The sequence below is a fragment of the Vipera berus genome, assembly GCF_964194415.1.
Source record: "Vipera berus genome assembly, chromosome: Z".
NCBI classification, from domain to species: domain Eukaryota; kingdom Metazoa; phylum Chordata; class Lepidosauria; order Squamata; family Viperidae; genus Vipera; species Vipera berus.
The window spans coordinates 16172437-16195180 of NC_138205.1; the positions used below are offsets into that span (position 1 = coordinate 16172437).

Here is a 22744-nt window from a genome sequence, read left to right on the forward strand (position 1 = left end):
TCATCACTGGAAGTTTGATTGAGCTTCTTGGCCACTATACACCATTAATTTCCTTATCAATGTGTATGCTTTCTGTTGCAGGATGCAGGATGCACCTAAATGGATTGTTAGTTAAATTACTCTTCATTTACTTCTTAGCTACATTATACTTTCATATCTTCAAACAGATTTGTTTTGAGAGATAATTTTGACTTAGTTTGAATTGATCAATACTGAAGAATTTAAATACTTCCTTATTTTAAATATATATTTTACCATAAGAAAAAAAAGTCTCCCTTCACCATACTTTTTGAAGGGTGAATTTTATTAGCTAAGTCCAGCCAGTGTTGTGAAATGATTTTTTAAAAATTATTCAAAGAGAAGCTTACAATGAAGTATAGGTAGTCCTTGACATATGACCACAATTGAGCTCAAAATTTCCATTGCTAAGCAAGACAGTTGTTAAGTGGGTTTTGTCCCATTTTATGACCTTTCTTGTCACAGTTGTTAAGTGAATCGCTACAGTAATAAAATTAGTAACATAGTTGTTAAATGAATCTGGCTTTCCAATTAATTTTTCTTGTCAGAAGGTTGCAAAAGGTGATCTCATGACCCCGGGATACTGCAACCGTCATAAGTATGAGTCAGTTGCCAAGCGTCTGCATTTTGACCATGTGGCCACAGGTATGCTGCCATGGTTGTAAGTGTGAAAAATAGTCAAGTCACTTTTTCCAGTGCCATTGTAAGTTCAAATGATCACTAAACAAATGGTTGTAAGTCGAAGCCTATCTGTATATATTACTTAACTGCCAACAATCAGTGGAAAAGGAAAAATAGAACTAATAATTCTTGGTTTTTATCCAGACTACATTTCAAATATTGAGGAGTTCCCATCCTTCACTCTGTTTAAGTTGACCTCTATGTTCTACTTCTGCAGAATCTATTGTTTTTAAGAGCCCCGATCTCTTTTCATCTCCTGCTTAAATTGAGCAAGACTCTCCAGCTATTTTCAGAGGATCCTAATGTAAACTTGATTAGCACTTATTTTGTCCTCCCTGGCATCTCTTTCTTAACTGCGGGTAGTCCTTGACTTACAACAATTCACTTAGTGACCACCTGAGATTACAAAGGCACTGAAGCAAGTGATTTAAGCAGCATCTTCCATGGACACGTCATAAAAATTCAGACACTTGGCAACTGACTCATAACGATAATGGTTGCAGTGTCCAGGGTTAAATGTGATCACCTTTTGTGAGCTTCAACAAGCCAAGTCAATGGGGAAGCCATTACTAACTTAATAACTGCAGCGATTCACCCAACAGCTGTGGCAAGAAAAGTCATAAAATAGGACAATATTCACTTTACAACTGTCTCATTCAGCAATGGAAATTTTGGGCTTAATTGTGGTCGTAAGTCAAGAGCTTCCTATATTTGGTTGTTTCCAAACTAGCTCCACTGGATCTATGTAATACAAACCTAAATTCTTCCTAACGAGGCATCGTATAATTTATTTGATTTCTACCTCACATTTTGATCTGAAAACTAGTTATACGTGGCATTCCCTCCTCGGACCGCTGATCAAGTAGATTTGGCTTAGCCTGAGCTTGAACTTGATGTCAGTCCAATTCCTTAATCACCGCACCACACCTTTACTAATATTAATATCGGTGTATAGTACAACATTAGGTACTTTGCTGTTTTGTCTTTACTGCAGTTTCTTTTTGACATTAAACATAGGCGTTTGCATAGAAGAGTCCTTTTCAGAAAACTGGCCTTTGCTCACTCCTTGCTGTGATGTATTCTTCTATCTTGAAAATCCTAGGGACTGATTCCCAAACTTTCATCAGTTGCATTATACCTCAGTGCACTTGCTAAAATAGGAAAAATGTGATTAATTCATCCATGTTGATAAAGTGGGATGGAACTGAATGACAACATTTTCCAACCTCTTATTTTTCATGAAGTACAGAAATGGGTAAAGAAAGTGATAATTTGGGAGCCTTATTTCCTGAGACTTAATAAATAAAAGTTAAGGTAAATTAAAATTTATAGCCCTTTTTATTTGCATAAGCCCTGGACATAGCTTACAATAAAGTTTAAATTAAGTATGGAAAGTTTAAATTAACTGGAAATTAACTGGAAAAAAACATTTTAGGTGAATCATTGAGCGAGACAAAGTAGATAACTTTGACAGAGCTTCTACTTTTTTACTCTAACGTTTCATTGGGCTTTGTATTGCTTTGCCTGGCTCTCTCTCTTTCAGCAGAGATCTCCATCTAGCTCACAGATTAAGCTATTAGTGTATGCAAGAAAGTATGAAAGCCACATGTAAATCGCTGCATGTGACAACATACATCCATGCCACTTGTTGCATGCACACACATAAAGTATGTTTTCTACATATATGAAGAAACGCAGCATACCGGTATGTGTAAATGGGGAGAACACAGATATGTGTGATGCTTTTGTAGGCCATGGCTTTTTTTGTGCTTACTCCATATAAATGACACATGAGCCATTTGTTTGTAATTACTTTCTTGTGTTTCATATTTATTTACATCTCCTAAACCTTTTCCCCAAAGAAAAAGACTGCTTCTTTTATATCCTAAGGCTAACAAACATGAGTGAAGATGGTAATGGCTTACCAAATTATAATTTACAATATTAAACATAATATATTCCCTCCATGAAGCAAGGGAATCATTTGTACACTAGCTCAGAAATGTAAGAAATTATCACATGCCATTCAGTTCATAGAGGAATACAACAGTTGAAAAAGTTCACTTAAGACTGAGGAACATTTTAGCACTGTTGTTTGTTGTTAGCTGTGAAGTCGTGTCCGACCCATCGCGACCCTATGGACAACGTTCCTCCAGGCCTTCCTGTCGTCTACCATCTGCTGGAGTCCATTTAAGCTCACGCCTACTGCTTCAGTGACTCCATCCAGCCACCTCATTCTCTGTCGTCCCCTTCTTCTATTGCCCTCAACCTTTCCCAGCATGAGGCTCTTCTCCAGTGAGTCCTTCCTTCTCATTAGGTGGCCAAAGTATTTTGAGTTTTAGCTTCAGGATCTGGCCTTCTAAAGAGCAGTCAGGGTTGATCTCCTCTAGGACTGACCGGTTTGATCGCCTTGCAGTCCAAGGGACTCGCAGGAGTCTTCTCCAGCACCAGAGTTCAAAGGCCTCAATTCTTTGGCGATTTTAGCACTAGCGCTTAGAAATACAGTATATACCGCTTCACAGTGCTTTACAACCCTCTGTAAGCAGTTTACAGACTCAGCATATTGCCCCCCAACAATATGCATTCTCAGTTACCAACCTCAGAAGGATGGAAAGCTGAGTCAGCCTTGAGACTCGAACTGCCAAACTGCAGGCAGCCGGCAGTCAGCAGAATTAGTAGTCTGCAGTACTGCATTCTAACCACTGCACCACCACGGCTCATAATTTTGGAAATGATTTGGAGAAAATGCTTAGAAGCATGATCATAGAACATATCTGCACCTTTCCTGACTTTTGTAGCTGCCTCTCTGTAGCTATCATGCAATTCCTGGAAAAGGGTTGACTGCTTTTAAAAGAGCTGCAGATAGATAGTGTGAAGCGCTATTTTGAAACCAAATGCAAAATACTGTACAGCCCATTTGACCAAATTATAGTTTGTGTTTCTTGTAGTGGGTTAAAGTTTTCAGTGCATATCTAGTGTAGGATCATTATGCAATCTCTTTGTCTTGGATTGTTGCCACAGTCCTCTATTTTCTCGGTGATGCCTACTTAAACTGGGCTGGATTTTGATTTCCTAACCTAGCACATTTCACGATACCATATTCAGCAAAGCTGCTTTAATAGGAATGACTCTTGAAAAGGCAAGTCTTTTCTGTCCCATCCATAGGCAAATATACTGTTTTGTATACTTGACTGTATTCATTTGTGATCATTGTTAGCAGTCATAGAAATCATTTAATAGGGGGTATAAAGAGGCCTTGGTTTAAAGGCATATGTTGGTAATAAACCTACAGGGATGGTAGATCTCTTAGGAATGTCACTTGAAGTATGTCCTGAAACAAATTCAATTAAAATCAATATATCCCAGCTTTTTAAAATGGAAGGGCAACATTTGTGGCACTCTATATGTAGCAGTTCTATTTATTCCTCTTACTACAGGAAGATACAAAGATACTGTTTTGCAAAAACATACAGTTTTCCTCGGCTGCTGTTGAACCATTTGCTCAGTGCATTACTAAACCTCTGCTTCATGAGTGGGCAGAGAGTTCCAGATGTTTTTGAACTGCCATTCTCCTCATTCTTGGTAACTAAGCAAGACCTTTGGGGGGAAAAGCTGAGGCCACATCAAAACTGTAGTTTTGTATTGAAATCAGATGGATTAACACCTTTCTTTCAAGACAGCAAAATATTAAATTAAAATGTAATTCTTCATGCTGTTCTACTTCATTTTTCTAATATTTTACATGAACTTGGAAAAAAAGGAGAAAGAGATGTAATTGTGAAAGATATTTATGAAGTATCTTGTGAGATATAAAACATGGTAAAATTAGCTTCACAAATTTGATCTATGAAAATTGTGTGATACTTGTTTTAGTTCTTAACTCCCACAGGGATTTCTATTGGAACATTTTTTTCAGCTAATATTTTTCTAACTTGTACAGAACAAGTTCTATATTCCATTATTAGTATTTTAATTTTTTTTGAATTTTTATTTATGCGCTTAAACTATACCACAAAAGATAAAAATCGCAACACTGTATAAGTGGGTATCAGCACTATACTACGATGGTAACTTTTTGAATGGATGCACACATTTGTAATTTTGGATTCCCAAATATTTGTATGGGACATATTTGTATAAAATTTGTATAAAAAAAAGAGGAAAAAGGCGGGAAACAAGGAAAGTCCCCCTTTATTCCAATTACACCAATTATAGCTCGGATTCCCTCACACAGTGGACAGCTTTCTTTAATCAATTAACTATAACTGTGTGTTCTTATCGTACAACCCTTCATTGCTCCAGCTATTAAATTTTTAAATATCTTCAACACCCTTCCAATTTATAGCTGGACAGCATTTAAGCCAAATTGTTTCACAAGATCCTTGTGTTTCTGTATATACCCAATGGCTTTGTCATGAGGTCAGCCAAATGATCTTCTGATTACATTTTCTTTCATTGCTTCCCTGACATTACAAGAAAACACCGCATGCCACTGTGCGGCTGCTGATATGGATAATCTGTAACCCGGTATATACATTGCTATAGTCTTTCTCCCCTTTCTCTAGGCCGTGCCCCCTCCCGGGTGGAGATGGAAGCCAATGCAGCAAGCGATGAGGGTGTGCATTTCCAGAGCTACCCTTTTGACTTCTTGGAGTTCCTGAACCACCAGCGCTTTGAACCTATGGAGGCCTACAATCACGAACACGCCAAAGCTGTTGCTGCCCTCCCTTGCCCACAGCCACAGTACGAATATGCCCAGCCACCGACAGCTGCTCCACCTGCTCATTTTGACCGCGTCCCTGCCACCATTGGCACACCTAAACCCAAAGCTGAGGGCCCGTCCTCCTCCTCTTCCTCAGCCACCTCATCTGGGACCGTTCAGGTCAAGAAAGCTGAACCAGGGGGCCCTGCACCGCCTCCACCCCCTCAGCAGCAGCAGCAGCAACCGCCATACAGTACTCCGGCCGTGGTGCAAACAGCAGGCCAGCCTCTCTTTGACAGTACAGCAGCTGCAGCTGCTGCTGCGGCAGCTTACAACACTCCTCAGTGGGGCATAGTAGACCTTTCCGGCCACCAGCATCTTTTCAGCAGCCTGAAACGTGGGCAGGCTCCCCCACCAACTGCAGCCACGGTGACTCCTGACAGTCAGGCAGGCAAAGACGATAAGAACTATTTCCGTCGACTGAAATATTTCATTGATCGGCGATTCCCATGTGGCGTGTGCCAGAAGTCATTCAAGCAGTCATCCCACCTTGTTCAACACATGCTGGTGCACACAGGCGAACGGCCGTACGAATGCACCACCTGCGGCCGTACCTATAACCACATCTCCAGTCTCATCCGGCATCGCCGCTGTCACAAGGACACTGAGGATGCTACTGCTGCTGCCAACGCGGCGGCTGCCAACGCGGCGGCTGCCAATGCAGCGGCCGCCAATGTAGCAGCTGCCAATGTAGTGGCTGCTGCGGCTGCTGCAGCTGCTGCCGCCGCCAGCATAACAACACCTGGAGCTGAGGGAGCAGCCCAGCCTCCTACCCAAAGCGGTAACCCCCAATCAGTAGCTGCACCCTCTGGCGGAACAGCCACATCTGTCCTCAGTGCTGCCATCGCTCAAGCCGAAGGTCCTTTTACCTGCTCTCTGTGCTGGAAAGTGTTTAAAAAGCCAAGCCACCTTCACCAGCATCAGATTATCCACACTGGTGAGAAGCCATTCTCCTGCTCTGTCTGCCAGAAGAGTTTTAATCGCCGCGAGAGCTTAAAGCGACACGTGCGGACACACTCAGACTTGTTACGAGTCCAGTGTGGGGTTTGTGGCAAAGAGTTCCGGGATGCCTCCTACCTGCTCAAGCACCAGGCCACTCACGCTCCCCCTGGAACTTTACCTCCACGCCCTGAGTACAAGTGTGACATCTGTGGCAAGGGCTACGTGGCTCCCCAGAATCTACTACGTCATCGGCAGCTCCAACACGAGGGTGTCCAGCTGTCCAAGGATGGCACCAACACCTTGCCTTATCTGCCGCCAGGGGCCTACCTCCTTCCACAAGACCCACAAGGCACGGGCTCTGAGGGAGACACCAAGCCGACCTCCTATGGCCTCTTGGGTGCCCACCCCTTGCTGGTAGGGACAGCGGCAGGCAAGAATTTCTGCTGTGGGATCTGTGGCCGCGGCTTTGGACGACGGGAGACACTAAAGCGTCACGAGCGGATCCATACGGGTGAGAAGCCTCACCAGTGCGCGGTCTGTGGGAAGCGTTTCCGCGAATCTTTTCACCTCAGCAAACACCATGTTGTGCATACGCGGGAGAGGCCGTACAAATGTGAAATATGTGGGAAAGTGTTTGGTTATCCCCAAAGCTTAACTCGACATAAACAGATTCATCGGTTACAGCTACCTTGCTCTTTACCACCCATGGGGCCCTCCCTGACCCCCATGGGCCCTTCTCTCCCTCCACCCCCTGAGGGACTAACCTATGGCTGTTCTGACTGTGGAGAGCGCTTTCCTGATCTTTTTCATGTCATGAGCCACAAGGAGGTCCATGTGGCCGAGAAGCCCTACCCTTGTGATGTCTGCGGCAAATGTTTTGGTTTCATCGAGAACCTCATGTGGCACAAACTTGTCCACCAAGCTGCTCCTGAGCGACTTATGCCACCAGATGAAACGGCAGCCGCTGTCGCTCCGCTAGAGAACGGGCTAGCTAGCGGTGAGAACCTGTCGTCTTATGAGGATCATCCAACCTTGCCAAGTGGAGAACGTTTCTCCTGCTCCATCTGCGGCCAGACCTTCAAGCATTTCCTGGGACTGGTGACCCACAAGTACGTGCATCTGGTGCGTCGCACGTTGGCCTGCTCGGTCTGTGGACAGAGTTTTGCTGGAGCTTACGACTTGCTGTTGCATCGTCGCACACACTTGCAAAAGCGGCACTTCTCTTGCCCAGTCTGCGGCAAGCGCTTCTGGGAGGCTGCCCTCCTCATGCGTCACCAACGCTGCCACACCGAGGAGCGCCCGTACCGCTGTGCTGTCTGCGGGCGTGGCTTCCTGCGCTCCTGGTACCTGCGTCAACACAAAGTGGTTCACACGGGCGAGCGTGCTTACAAGTGTGCCCTCTGCAACAAGCGCTTTGCCCAGTCATCCAGTCTGGCAGAACACCAGCGTCTCCACGTAGTTGCCCGGCCTCAGCGTTGCCCGACTTGTGGCAAGACCTTCCGCTACCGTAGCAACCTTTTGGAACACCAGCGAGTCCACTTGGGCGAGAAAGTCTACCGCTGTGACCGCTGCTCCAAGAGCTTCTTCTACCTGTCCTCCATTCTGCGTCACCAACGCTCCCACGACGCGAAGCGCGAATTGAGATGTGGGGCCTGCCTCAAGCTCTTCAAAGACCCCAAGTATTTTAGCAAACATCTCCAGGCTCATCAGGGAGGACGGCCCTTCAAATGCAGCACCTGCGGAGAAGCCTTCTCCAATACCTACGGCCTCAAAAAGCACCGCCACATTCACAAGATGGAGCGCTTTGCTGCCATGGGGGCTCATAAGGAGCAGCCCTAACGTTGGAATAGTAGCAGCAGGGGGGAAAAATAAATAAATGGGTGGTCCGTATCTTGGTACTGTAGGGTGGGGCGTGAAGCTACTTCCAGGTGTCTGTTGAGCCACGATGGCCAGGCATTTCCATGTATAGAATATAAGATGTGCTTGTTAGCAGGGAGATGCTCCAGTTGGGCAGTAATTTGGAAGAGTCATCAAATCAAAGTCACGAGAGGACAAGCCAGGTAGAGGCAAGAATGAATTGTAAAGATAGGTTATGTAATTTAACAAGAGGTAGTCGCCAGTTGCCTGCTAGATTTCTGCTCTCTTGACAGAGTGTCTTGACCGCTCTGGATTTTTTTTTAACTAATTGCCTAGGGCAGGGGTAGGCAACCTCGGCTCTTTTATGACTCGTGGACTTCAACTCCCAGAATTCCTGAGTCAGCAGGAATAGCTGACTCAGGAATTCTGGGAGTTGAAGTCCACGAGTCATAAAAGAGCCGAGGTTGCCTACCCCTGGCCTAGGGTAACGGAGATGGAGGTAGCAGTCATAGAAGTGACCTTTGCCTGTCAAGCATGGCCACGGTGTCGGGGAATGAAAGTTTCTTCCTGTTTCTGAGCAAATGGGAACAAGGTTATATGGTGGAACGACTTTTTTTTTTTCATGTGAAGCCTCCATTCTGGAATGGGAACCGTATGGCATTCCAGTTCACAAGAAGAGATGACGCTTCCTGTAATCCCCTTTACCTTAGAGAGACACGTTAGACCCAATTCATTCATGTGGGAATGAGACAGGAAGGACCATGATACAGCCCTAGACGAATGTCCACCAATCTTTTGTGTAAACTCAACTATGTAATCTGTATTAGGTAAGCCTTGCTTGCATTCTGAGAGAAAGACTTTTTAATTAGTGCCCTTCGTATGTATAAAGAAAATAGGCTAGTTCTCTCTTTTTTTTTAAAGACCTAGGAGGTAGTGAGACATGGCTGTGGACAGTGGAAAGTTAAAGGGAGTCTGCCTGAATTGTCTAGTGTGCGGCACCTGTTGACTAAATGCTGTTGTGCCGTCACATTTCTGTTATATTCCTGCCTCCAGAACAGTGCCAGTTCATGATGCAACTGGATGTTCACAAAACTGCGCTACAAAAAAAAAAATTGAGCCCAGAAGGTTTCTAGCCAAGCTTCTCTGGCATGCCACTTGCCACATATAGGGAGCGCTGAATGTTAATGAAAAGGCGTTTGAAATTGTTATTGTTGCCATTATGCACTTCTGAAGCAGCAAAATCCCAGGATAATTCTATTGTGTGTTCAAGTTGGCCCATGAGGAGTAGACAGGAAATGCAAAAGTAGGCTAGGCTCCTTCCCCCTTGGGTTCCCGCTCTTTGTGCTCAACATCCTCCCTAATCTATTGGACTCGATATAGATGAACTCGTGTGTAAATAACACCTTACTTTGAGCCCTAAAATGGAATGTGGGTTTGGAGAGAGTTGTGACTGTGTACATTGTTAGCCTTCCCTAATGTTACCCTTCCTTCTGCCCACCACTGAAAGTTGGTTATGACACTGTGTGTGAGAGATAAATAAACTTAATTGGTGGGTCTACCAGGATTGCACAAAGCTTTGGCTGCTCGGCTGGCTCTCCTGCATTCCTTGGGTTGATCCATAAGCCTTTCGTAGTAAGACATGGTGTATCCAAATAGTTCATCCAGCTAGCTGCCCGGGCCTTGTAAACTCCATGGTTATTAGACTCGTTTCGTGCTTCAGGTTTGACTCCAAAAAGGTTCTTCAAAGCACAAACACAGCATCAGGGATTGTGTGACTGCCGGAGATGTCTAAAAGTCATTCCAACAGGTGTTGTGTTCATTGCCCCAAGCACTCCGAAGCACCTTATCAAATCTGAAGAAATGCAAAGCCCCCTTTTATACATACTCAACGCCAGTCTGCCTGGTGAATACTGCTTGGAGAATACTGGCCAGGCACGAATAAAAAGATCTTTGCAAATTCTCTCGACTTCCCCCAATAATCTCTCTCCTTTCCTCCTCAATCCTCCTTCAGCAAATTGTAGACATTGCAGCACACCTTTAAGTAGACAGGAGGGAAAACTAATTTGCTAGATGTAACCAAAGAGTTCTAAAACCAGGCTCCCTTGAGTACAGGGGACAGGTACAGTACAGATCCTCCCCACCTGCCCTTGTAACCCAAGCTGACAGTACAATAGGCCAGGGCTTTTCAACCTTTTCACCCATTATACCACTTTTAGGATATGGCAACATCTGAGCACCACCAGTCACCTAGCAGGGTGTCAAAAACTTGACGACCAAAAAAAAAAAGTGATGAAGTACAGGTAGTCCTCGACTTACAACAGTTCACTTAGTGACTGTTCGAAGTTACAATGGCACTGAAAAAAGTGCCCCCCAAGCCACAGCCGAGCAAGACATCTGCCTGCCCGCCTGGTGGCGCTCTTCCTCCTCCTCTGAGGTTTTCATTGTTGTGAGCATTTCTGTTGAGGACTGGCAGCGGGGATGGGGTGGGCAGGTTGGTTTTTATTCCCCCCCCCCATCTCCTGGGTGGTTGCAGCAGGTTTTTCACATGACCCTGGGACACTGTGACCATCATAAATATGAACCAGTTGCCAAGCATCTGAATGTAAATCACAAGACCCTGGAGATGCTGCAACATTCCAGCTGATTGGCGCTTCTTCTGGTCTCAGCAGACGTGCCGGGATCAGCGCCAAGCTCCAGCTGGAGCCTGGCGCTGATCCTGGCGCTTCCACTGAGCCCTGACAGCCCTGCAGCTCCAGCCATCTCTCACTCAGGCTTGTGTGTTGCTGCCACCGGTTCAGCTCATTCCCCTCCCCCACTACCACATTTCTAGGATGGTCACGTACCACCTGCCAGGTGCCAATGTACCACAGGTGGTACCCGTACCACTGGTTGAAAAGCCCTGCAATAGGAAGTAATTTCAGCATTTCCACTCTAGCAAAGTGAGAGCATCTCTTCTACCAGATGGCTGCACCAGAGCTCCTTGGTGTTGCTTTTGGTCTACTACCCACACTTGCTCACATCCATAGTTCCCAGATTGGTGAGTGGCAATCTGTGATTATGAGAATCCAAAGATGCAATGTTCAAATTTGGTTGTCCAGTGCCTAGAAGGGGAAATGTTGCCAAAGGCTTTTTTGAGCAGTAGAGAATAGAATTGGGAGTTTATTGAGCAGAGGTATTTCTTAAGGCAGCCTTCCCCAACCCCCCAAACCCCCCCCCCAGAAGTCTTGGCCTACAATAGCTAACCACTCTCCATGGCTCAGTGAGCATATTGAGGGGGGGAAGGGGTGGATAATGGAAGTATTTGTGAAAGGTACTATTATCAGTGCTTCCTTGAAGAAATTGCCACAGAATTCGGTGGCCAAATACAGAAAATATGAAAAGAGACGGGAAGAAGACTAAAAAATGTTTTCCAGCCTTCCAAGACAATTTCCTTATTGGCTAAGCAATAAGGGGGGAGGAGAGATCGTGTTCAATTTGAATCGGCCCAGTTAGATTAGCGTCTGAAACGTATTGCTTCTTCTGTCTCCAGAAGTGATTGCAACAGGATGTTCCTTGTTTTATCTTTGTACTCAATTGTTAAAAGGTCTGGATTTGTCACTGAAATTCAGTGAATTGTAGCTATACCTCAGTCTGTCTTTTACAGAAATCATTTTCCCCATTTAGAATTTTTTTTTCTTCCCTGCCTTCACAATTTGCAAACGGGAGTGAGTTGTAATACAGGTAGTCCTTGACTCATGACCGCAATTGAGCCCAAAATTTATGTTGCTAAGTGAGACATTGGTTAAGTGAGTTTTGTCCCATTTTTGCAACCTTTCTTGAAACAGTTGCTAAGCGAGTCACTGCAGGTGTTAGTAACATGGTTGTTAAGTGAATCTGGCTTCCTCATTGACTTTGCGTGTCAGGTCACAAAAGGTGATCGCATGATCCTAGGACACTGCAACTGTCATAAATATGAGTCAGTTGCCAAGCGTCCGAATTTTGATCACGTGACCGTGGGGATGCTGCAATGATTGTAAGTGTGAAAAATGGTCATAAGTCATTTTTTCCCCCAGTGCTATTGTAACTTCGAACGATCACTAAATGAATTGTTGTAAGTCAAGGACTGCCTGTATTCGTTTTTCTTCTTATATGTACTTTCCATGCTTTGCAGGACTAGGTATTTCTAAATTGTATATAATTTAGATGCCCCCTTGACAGCTCCCCAAACTGGGAACTTGTTCTTACAGGGAAGGCTCTTATTGGTTAATAGTAACAATTTCTTCATCTTTATGGAAAAATGAGTTCACCATGACTAATCAATAGGTGATATTCCTGTTAACTGGCTTCATAATAGCTTCCCAAATGGGCAATGGAATGTGAAATGGAGAAACAAGTTGATCAAAGAACATACTGTGTTCCCCAAATCACTAAATTTATGTCTGTTTCTCAAGGATGCAGGATTTCTAAAGAATTTCTTAAAAATTGCAGGCCTAGAATATAGGACACAAATTTTACAATTGAGTATGCCTATGGAATGCTTGCTTCAGTCACAGAATTGATGCAAACACATTTGGCTAGGTCTTGTTTCTTAAGTCAGTATGGTGGCCTGTTTCCTAGTCAGAAGACAATGCAGTCATCCAAGTACATTTGTTTATATAATCCCACTTAAAAGGAATTAGTTGGCTTTAACTAATTCTTGTAATTCGTGTACTTAGAATCTGAACATTTGGAAAGCGGCAAAAGTGGAAATACATTTACTCTTTCAGTGTATAGTTGACAAAGAGAAGAAGCTGAGAATGCAAAATAGCTCTTTTCTATTTTTCTAGCTCTAGCAAACTAAATACCTAAAAGATGGATGGGTAGAGTGTTTGTTATTAGGGACATATCTGATCACTGTTACTATCAGGATTCTTTGTATCCATTCCTCATCCTAGGAACCATTTGATTTGTCCAAATCTCTTTTTCTCTGTTGTGGTTGAATTTGTTAGCGGGTGCAAGTCATGTCCCCCCAAAACGTATTAGTGACAAAACACCTAGAATTTCCAGTTTATCTAGAACAGTAGTTCTCAACCTGTGGTCTATGGACCCCTATGGGGCCAAGATGTCATCACAGGGGGTCCGTGAAGGCTTGAAGAAATGTATGATTTAAATCTTGAGTTAATAAGTCTTGGTGGTCCGTGGCCACAAAAGGTATTTAAAAGGGGGTCCATGGTGAAGAAAAGGTTAAGAGCCAGAAGGTATGAGGACTCTAGTCAAGTTGAGAGTAAGGGGCTAGAAAGCAGTATTCCCTGGACAGAGTTGTGTGGGAAGAGTTTTTAAGGGAGTGGTGGGTTGTTGAGATGAAGTAACCTAGTTTTTAATTGTGGTTGGGAGTTCTTTTGAAGAACCAGTTGTTTTGGAGTGTGTAATCAAGACTGATCAACCATCTTTTCCACTGTACTCTTCTGCCTTGCGTGTGTTCTTGGATGATGGATTGTTAATCCTGAATGCACATCACTAGGATGCTGGATATCCTTCAGATGCCCACGTCCACTTGGCTTTGTTTGCTTCATCCTGGAACTATGAAGTGGAGGGCAGGGAAGATATTCCACCTTTTTGCGGGCATCAGACTTGATTGTGCTTTTTTTGAGATGTCACCTGATAACACGGCCATCTTCTCAGAACTTCTTCGACCCTCCTGTTCTTTGAGGAGCATGGACTCTATAGCTCTCTGACTGGTACTGCTGTCCTGTACTCTCCTTTCTCATCTCACACTGGGAGATGGATGTCTTTAAGACAGGACTTGAACATCCCCAAAGTAGTGACAATTGCAAACCCAGAATAAAGAGTATACCATTGATAGGACCCGACCCATTGCAATCATGTTAGCTAACGACTTTTTATATTAATACAGATATATAAATACATACATTTCTATATAAATACTTCTTTTTAATAACCTCCCCTCCTTTTCCCATTGGCCAGAGTGCAGGAAGTGCAGTTCTTTTGATGCCAAGGTTTATGTCCCTATGATAATGTGTACTAAAATATGTATAGGACACCCCCCCCCTCGCCATCCTTGTCCATGCAGCTGATGGACCTAAAATGATAACCTGTCCCTTCTTCCCTCGTTGTACCCCTTGGGAACTGTACAGCGTGTATTTCTCAGTCAGGGGTGGGGGAATGGGAGTGTGTTGTGTGTTTTAAGCCAAGCAATCATTTTAAAAGTGTCTGATTTACAATGTACAGACTAAACAAACATTAAAAAAAAGAATTTGGATATTGTTTGTGCTAACCCACGTTGTGTTACAAGCTGGTGTGAGGGGACTTCCCTTCAAACAATGTGAGCGTGTTGTTAGAATCAGCGCAGAATAACCAGGTTTATAATTCTCAAACTAATGAAAGGAACGAAGAAAAAAAGTGAAGCAAACCGTGGCTGATGCTTTTGCATCATGCTGTCCTGTGTAAAAGACAAAAGATCAAGGTGATCATGGCACAAATAACTCTTGTTCTCTATTGCAGAGAGAACGGGCTTTTGTTCTTCCAAGATTTGGCCTATTTTCTCCAGCAAATCAGAGCATCCTTTATTTACTCAAAACCTCTTTTGCAGGAGGGAAGAGCTTTAGAGGACATGGACAGCGTAGGAAATTCTACCTGGCACCACACAGAATAAATTTCTTTTACATCACCTTATTCTTAGACAAATCAGATTCTTATTGCAAAGAATGTTTAGAAACATTTATGCATGCTCATCTATTCTTGTAAATTAATAATGAGATGAGAAGGATGTGTTGCGGAAAGATTGGGAGGGTACAGGTTGAAATGGGAGCTGTGGATATATTTCGCATCATGAGACTGGTAGAGTAGTACCGATATCGTCCAATGTCATTTTGCAATTCATGTGGAAAATAGTTGAGAATTCACCATGGACATTTTAAAATGTTTATATTAAATAAGAACAGGGAGAAAATGCAGAATTGAGGGCGAAAAATTACCTTAAGTTTATTGAGCTTCATAAAGTTCCTTTAAAAATGGAAAACGGCTGTTTTACTTCAATTAACAAAAAAAATATCTAAATTGAGAAAAGGATTTGAGTTGGAAATAAGTTGGGTAGCAACACACAGGCCATTTAATTTTTTTAAAGGTCATTCAGTTCTTTTTATATAGAACTTTTAGTCAGATTTATATGTAAATTGTGTTGATATAAACTATTTTTTCTAACATGCTTGGATTTACAAAGTAGAATGTCAACAAATATTCTGGCTTTGGTATTAGCTAATAGAGACTCCCCCTTGTGTGCGCAGACACACAGAGTTTACTTCATTGGTATAATGTAAGAAACTTTTATTTACTTAAATCTTTTGCGGCGTATATTTTTAAAATAATTTTATACCTAGTTGAAAATACACTCATGATTAAAATGAGTGGATTATAACAGCGACACTGAAAAATTATATTCCATACCAACATGAAATATAAAATCAGAAGTAAGGCCAGTTTAATTCCATGGGACTTGTGCCCAGGCTAGTAAGTTTAGAAATTCAACATAAACTATTCATTTCCCAGATACTTTAAATTTGTAGATAACATTTTTTTTCTTGTAACAGGAAAATAACAGAACCATGACTTACTAATCTCACTAGGCTGGGTGAGTTTGCACAGCATCTTGCGTTACCCGCAGTGGATGGGCACACAGTCCATTGAGCTAGCAAAGTGGGCAGAGGCAATTCCCAAATCTAACCAGGTCTGGTCTCCATTCTGTGCCCCTCTTTAGAAACTGCAACAGGCATTAATACACACTTTAAGGCTTAATTTTCATTGGCTTCGGTTTAATAAACAGGTAGTCCTCCACTTACAACCCTTTGTTTAGCAACCATTCAAAGTTACAACAGCACAGAAAGTGATTTTCAACCAATAACATTTATGACCAAAGCAACAACCCTGTGTTCACATGATCAAAATTCAGGCACTTGGAAACTGGCATGTATTCATGATGGTCGCAGTGGACCATGTGATCACCATTTGCGGCCTTCCCAGATGGCTTCCAACAAGTCGATGGCAGAAGTCAGATTTGTCTAAAATCACACAATTCCTTGAACAACTGCAGAGATTTGCTTAACAACTGTGGCAAAAGTTGGGCACGACTCATGTAACAGAAATTATGGTCCCAATTGTGGTTGTAAGTTGGGAACTACCTGCAACGCCAATCCAAAACGCTGATTTTGATTGATTTCTAGATGATGCCAAACAGTCAATTCAAGCAGGGTATGAAACCCAGGATGAGGTTGCCTAAATGCATTACAGATTTGCATACTCCTTCCTGCCTTTGCATTTTACGTTTTTATGGTTATTCACAGTCTGGAATTAGAAATTGTAACTTGATTGCAGTCTCCAGCATCTGGTTTGCTGTTATCAATCAGTAAATCAAGAGTGCTATGACCTGCCTATGAAATGCCAGGTCCCAGCTAACAACCTGGTGCTTTCCAATGATTTGGGGCACAATTGCCCACTAGGAACATGCTGACTGGTGTTCATAGGCATTGAGTTTCAAAACATCTGGAGGCACTGAATTGTCTGGAAAATTGTTTACTAAAAATCAGCATTCAGTATTGTAATAGCGCATTTCATCCTTGGTTGTTCATTCTACCTTTCAGTGTGGGAATTCCTGCTGAAAAACAAAATCAATGTGGTTTTACCTTTCTACTGCTTTATTCCTATGCCCCATGCTGTCTGGCCCATGTATTCGACGATGCTTGGCAAAATTAGAGGAGTTATTGAAACGGCGGCAACAGACCGCACATTCAAAGGGCTTCTCTCCGGTGTGCAGTCTCCGGTGAGTGGTTAAGGCTGAGCTCTGTGTGAACCGCTTGCCACAGACACTGCAGCCAAAGGGCCTTTCACCTGTGTGCACTCGTAAATGCTCCTTCAGGTCTGTGGCCCGACGGAACTGTTTGGGGCAGGCAAAGCAGAGAAAGGGCTTGGATTCAAGGGTAGAGGGAGTGTGTCCATCGGAGAGCTCACGAGCTGGGAAAAGAAAGCAAGAGGTGGGCCTCTCATCTTCCCTATGCTGAGCAGTACTTCCAAGCTGATCCTGCAAAGACTCACAAGCATTGCAAGATACAGAACACGGCTCAGGATTCTCCAGTTGCCACGGTGATCTTGTAGCCTTCAGACTGGGAGAAGAGCCTCCAGAGTCGTCCGTTTCTGAGGCAGGATTGTCCCAGGCTAGGCCATCTTTGAGCCACGTAGATGGTTCCACTTTGAGAACATTCAACTTTTCGGGGACACATGTTTGAAAGTCTCTATGGGTGTTACTCTTCTGGGTCAGCTCTCTTGCTCTAAGGCTACTGAGAGAAGCTCCCTGGCTACTGTTTTCCCCTGGCTCGGAAACTAAAGTTTCGCTTTCGTTGAATCCCCCATCGCCTTCCCCTCTACCATTCTGCCTCATCTCTGGCCTTCCACTTGCCCCTCTGCTCTGTTTGAACCCTCTTGGGCCATTTGGCCTCCTTACTCCAAAACTCCTCTCAGAGCTCTCTGGATTCAGCTTGTGAGCAGAGCCCCCGTTGTCCCCGACTAGCAAGAAGCCTTTCCCACAGCTGCTGCCGCTCTCTAGCTGTAACTTACCAGGGCAGCTGTCAACCAGTTGCTTCTGCTCTTCCTGAATGTGGCTTCCCCCTGCTCTGTTCTGCCTTGAGAAGGGATCTGTGGGATCTTCGGCACTTGCCTCCGGCGGTTGTTGCTTGAAGCTGTGGCCGTTGGGAACGGATGCTTGGCGGTAGCTGCAATTGGTGTTTCCCCCTAATTCCCCAGCATGCCCATTGCTCTCATTTGCTTCCTTCGAAGCATCGGCCTTGAGATCGTCTTGGTTGCCCTGCCTTATAGCAAGATTTAAACCAAGACTGACATCATCCTGTTGCAGTCCCATCCTGTTGAAGGTATCCATGCTACCACTTGGTTGTCTTTGGCTGTTAGTGCAGTAGTCCCCTTGGCTAGGCCTAGTGTTATAAAAGCAACTTTGCCTCCCTTGAAGGTTTTGACCAGCCTTGTTCTTGCCTTCTCTTAACTCTTTGACGGTCTGACAGCCGTTTTGCTTCGACAGAAAGGTAGGACTGAGACTTCTGCCCCCCTCCCCTTCTTTCACTTGCTCCAGTTTCTTTCCAGACAGAGAATCCCAGTCCTTCCCACCAACTCTCCCTTCGCTGTACCCAAATGGTGGGCCATGAATCCGTTGGTGCTTGCGGAAGTTGGAGCCATTGTTGAAAGATTTAAAGCAGACACCACAGTGGAAAGGCCGTTCGCCAGTGTGGATGCGCATGTGGCCAGACAGCACTGAGCTCTGAGTGAAGCGCTTGCCACAGATGCCACATTCATACGGCCTTTCGCCGGTATGCACCCGTTCATGATCACGTCGGTCTGAAGCCCTCTTGAAGCGTTTGGGGCAGAAAGAGCAGCTGTAAGGCCTCTCAGCGGGGAGGACCAAAGCCTCAATACTGCTGGACAACCAGCTCTGAGGCTCTAAAAGGAGGTTTCTGCAACCCTGGCATTGGGGTATTCGCTTGTGGGGCCCAGCAAAGCTTGGCAGGTCTTCCTGGCACAGGGGGCACACAGTGGGCAGAACTGATCCAATCTCTTCCTTCACTGTTACTAGCTGGATCTCCATTGGCTAATCCCCAGCATCTGTCCTGAAAGTGACAGAAAGGAGTCATGTAAACTACAAAATAGAACAGAACAAATGGAATGGAAGCCAGCACTCACGGGGAGAATAGGGGTCTATGCAGTGCTTTTTTTGTAAAAGAAAAAGGTGCCGGAACTCACACATGTCATACAACCCATCTTGCCTACCCTACAAGGTTGCATCCAAAAAAGGTACTGGAACTCCGTTCTGAGCGTTCTATGACAAAGCCCTGGGTCTATGGCTCATTTCCTGATTTTTTAAAAAAACTAAGGCTTGAAGTGAGAAAAGCACACCGTCTGATCTGATAAGAAATGGGGCATCCAAATTTGATTTCCCCACTCATTCAAATGCATGCTGTTGCACTCATTTCACTTAGGTCAGAGAGGATATCTATATATCCTTGTGGTTGCTAGGAGCCCAAAATAACTTGATGGTGCCTAATGTCTGATGATCCACATATCAAGGTAACAAAGTAATGGATCTCAGCTAAAAATTATCTTATTTATTTTTATTTATTTATTTTATAATGAGACTTGTATGCCGCCCTATCTCCCGAAGGACTCAGGGTGGCTAACAACAATAAAATAGAAATATTAAAAAAGAATTAAATTGTGTCAAAGTCCCACTAAAACCAATAAAAACATTTAAAATCATAATTAAAAACCCCATTATCATCAGTCCAGGTCGGCCTGTTGGAAAAGATATGTCTTAAGGTCACGGCGAAAGGACCGAAGGTCTGGGGCCATCCGGAGCTCAAGCAATGCTCAATGCTCTTGCTCAAGCAATGAGAGCATCCCACCGCTTTTGTCCAGGTTCAGATGTTAAGCTGACCTAATCATGACCTAATCATACTCCTAAACAAGGAGTATCAGGGAACCCCAGAGCTGCAGGTTAGCATATTGGAAGAAGACAATGGCAAGTCATGTCTACACTTGCCCAAAAAACCTGCATGATTGTCAAACGTAACCCAAGGGCATTTTCCCCCTAACCTTTTTACAGAAAACAGACCATTGTGGAGAAATCAACAGCTACTAGAATATATGTTTTCAATGAAAGGCAGCAATAATGAGCAAAAGCACCAGACAAATGTGGGACATGGTGTTCTATATGTTGCCAGGAAGTAACATCCTTTTTACACTTCAGCACAGTCATAAACTGCTCCACCGCTGGCTTGGTTGCTACATTTAGGTTAGAACCAAAACCAAATAAAATCAAGTTAAAGCTTATGCGATGTGTGAACCCCACCGCTCTAAGCACAATGAGGTAGGGATGTAAAAAGTGTCTCACACATCAACCAAGAAACCTGTTAAGAATCCCAGCTAGGCTTCCCTCAAGCCAGCTGGTCTCACCACTACAATTCCTATCATTCTCAGCCAGGAAGCTACAGTCCTGACTCGGAGCTGACATGGGTCTTCCTTGTGCCCCAATTCTTAGAGGTTGAAGCAGGCTGAGCTTACAAAGCCTCCCTCTCTGCCAAAACCAGAAAAACGGACCATCAGGAGAACCTCTGAAAGCCCTATGCCAGGGGTAGTCAACCTTGGCTCTTTAATGCCTCGTGGACTTCAACTCCCAGAATTCCTGAGCCAGCCATACTGAGGGGAAAGAGTGTTTCCAAGCTGAGCCATGCTGGCTCAGGAATTCTGGGAGTTGAAGTCCACGAGTCATAAAAGAGCCCAGGTTGACTACCCCTGCCCTATGCTGTACTGGATAACATAAATATTAAGGTATATTGCTAGTCCGTGCATGATAGCGTCCCTGTACACTAAATAAATATCGGAGAGCAGATTCTGTTTTTAACTAGACCTGCTTTTGAACGTCCAGATTACCACCACCACCACCCCGCCGCCTTAGTTGCTACTTAAACTGGCCGAGATTTCCTCCCTTACTCAGGAAGGCCATTCGAAATCCCAATCGCCTCTTCCCAACGGGGTTAGTTAAGACTACAACTCCTATCACCTCCCAGGCAGTTCCCTAAACCTATCATTACAGCGCCTCACCCCCGCTTTCTTAGCAGACCGTGTCCTTAACCTTCCGAAGGATTTTATTTTTATTTATTTATTTATTATGGGACTTATATGCCGCCCTATCTCCCGAAGGACTCAGGGCAGCTAACAGCAATAAAAAACAACAGTACAAAAGTTAAGGGGAAAAAAATTAAATAACAGCCCCAAATATTAATTACACAGTTAAAAATTACAACTTTTAAAAACCCATCATCAATCCAGGTCAGCCTGATGGAAAAGGAACGTTTTGAGGTCTCGGCGAAAGGACCGGAGGTCCGGGGCCATCCGAAGCTCAAGGGGGAGTTGATTCCAAAGGGCAGGCGCCCCCACAGAGAAGGCCCTCCCCCTGGGGGTCACCAGCCGACATTGTCTGGCCGACGGCACCCTGAGGAGGCCCTCTCTGTGTGAGCGCACTGGGCGATGGGAAGTCGTTCCCGGCAGCAGACGGTCCTGCAGGTATCCCGGGCCTAAGCCATGTAGGGCTTTAAAGCAGGGGTCTTCAAACTCGGCCCTTTTATGACTCATGGACTTCAATTCCCAGAATTCCTCAGCCAGTGTGCCTGGCTGAGGAATTCTGGGAGTTGAAGTCCATAAGTCATAAAAGGGCCGAGTTTGAAGACCTCTGCTTTAAAGGTAAGTACCAGCACCTTAAATCTTGCCCGGAAGACAACCGGTAGCCACTGCAGCTCACGCAGGAGGGGTGTAAGGATGCCGGAATAATCTCTCCTTGGGGATCGAGAAACTCGAGCTGTATCCTCCAACCTTCCTGAAGAACCCGGGTCGCCCCCGCCCAACCCACCCCGCCTCGTCTTTACGTGCACAGACATCAGGTGCTCGGGCCCGGCTGCCAGGGACATATAAGCAGCGCCGTCCTCCCACCCCCGGGATCCGCTTATCTTCGGCTGTGAAATCGGAGGGTGCAGACATAGAGAACAATAGTAGTCCGGAGCTGGCGAAGCTTGCGCGATGATCGGCTGGCCGGCTGCCTGCCCGGTGCCAGAAGCGAGGGAGTTCTCCACCGACCACCACCACCACCACCCCCCTTTTACAACAAGCTCAATTTAAAGAAATAAATAAACCTTTATTGTCAAAGTACAACAAGTGTACGTTGAGATTAGCTGAGCCTCCCCCTGTGCTCTCTCTCCCCCCAACACACAGTGACAACAAACCCTCCAACACCCGATTCGCTTGGATCCTTTTGTCCCCAGAGGCATGGAAGTTCCTACTCATCCCTTCCTGGGCAGAACACCGGAGGCTGTCCGGTACCTACCTACCTACCTGCCTGCTCGCCCGCTTCTAGGATGGATGGATTCTCACCTGTACCTGTTCTCCATTTACTTTAACACGAAGGTGTGTTGGTTGGTTGGTTGGTTGTTTTTTTGTCTTCGGGTCCTTTGCAACTTTCGGCTGCCTTCGAACAAGCGGTTGGGGGAAAGCGCTCCCCTCCCCGCCGCTCTTCAGGCTGCCGTTCTCTGTCCAATGCGCGCGCATCCCCTTTAAATGAAACCGAAGGGAGAAAAAAAAAGAAAATTAAAGGGAACGGCAGAGTCGGTCGCCTTATATTTGCCGCCCGTCAAAAAGGCAAACGCTCGTTCCCGGTTCCCCCCTACCCCACCCCCCCCTACCCTCCGGCCCCAGTTTAAAGGCACAAGACGCTCGTGTAAAATGGCGAGACTCGGTCATACATATAGTGGCGCGCTCATTACGTTTAGGTCAGGGCTAGGCAACCTTGGCTCTTTTATGACTCGTGGACTTCAACTCCCAGAATTCCTGAGCCAGCATGGCTCAGCTTGGAAACACTCTTTCCCCTCAGTATGGCTGGCTGTGCTGGCTCAGGAATTCTGGGAG

General features: G+C 44.8%; 1 protein-coding gene across 2 annotated transcripts; it reads right to left on the reverse strand.

The window, feature by feature from the left end:
• Window positions 1-15940: 15940 nt before the first annotated feature.
• On the reverse strand, window positions 15941-22377 carry LOC308678450 (uncharacterized protein). 2 transcript variants are annotated; one of them, XM_081345653.1, is made up of 3 exons: window positions 22214-22377; window positions 17324-18900; window positions 15941-16886 (listed from the first exon to the last, which is right to left on the reverse strand). In XM_081345653.1, exons 2-3 carry the CDS (start codon window positions 18876-18878, stop codon window positions 16843-16845), a joined length of 1599 nt encoding a protein of 532 aa, XP_081201779.1. In that variant the 5' UTR covers window positions 18879-18900; window positions 22214-22377; the 3' UTR covers window positions 15941-16842. The 2 variants fall into 2 exon arrangements, with proteins under 2 accessions (XP_081201779.1, XP_081201778.1); XM_081345652.1 differs by having other exon boundaries at window positions 15941-18900.
• Window positions 22378-22744: the final 367 nt, after the last annotated feature.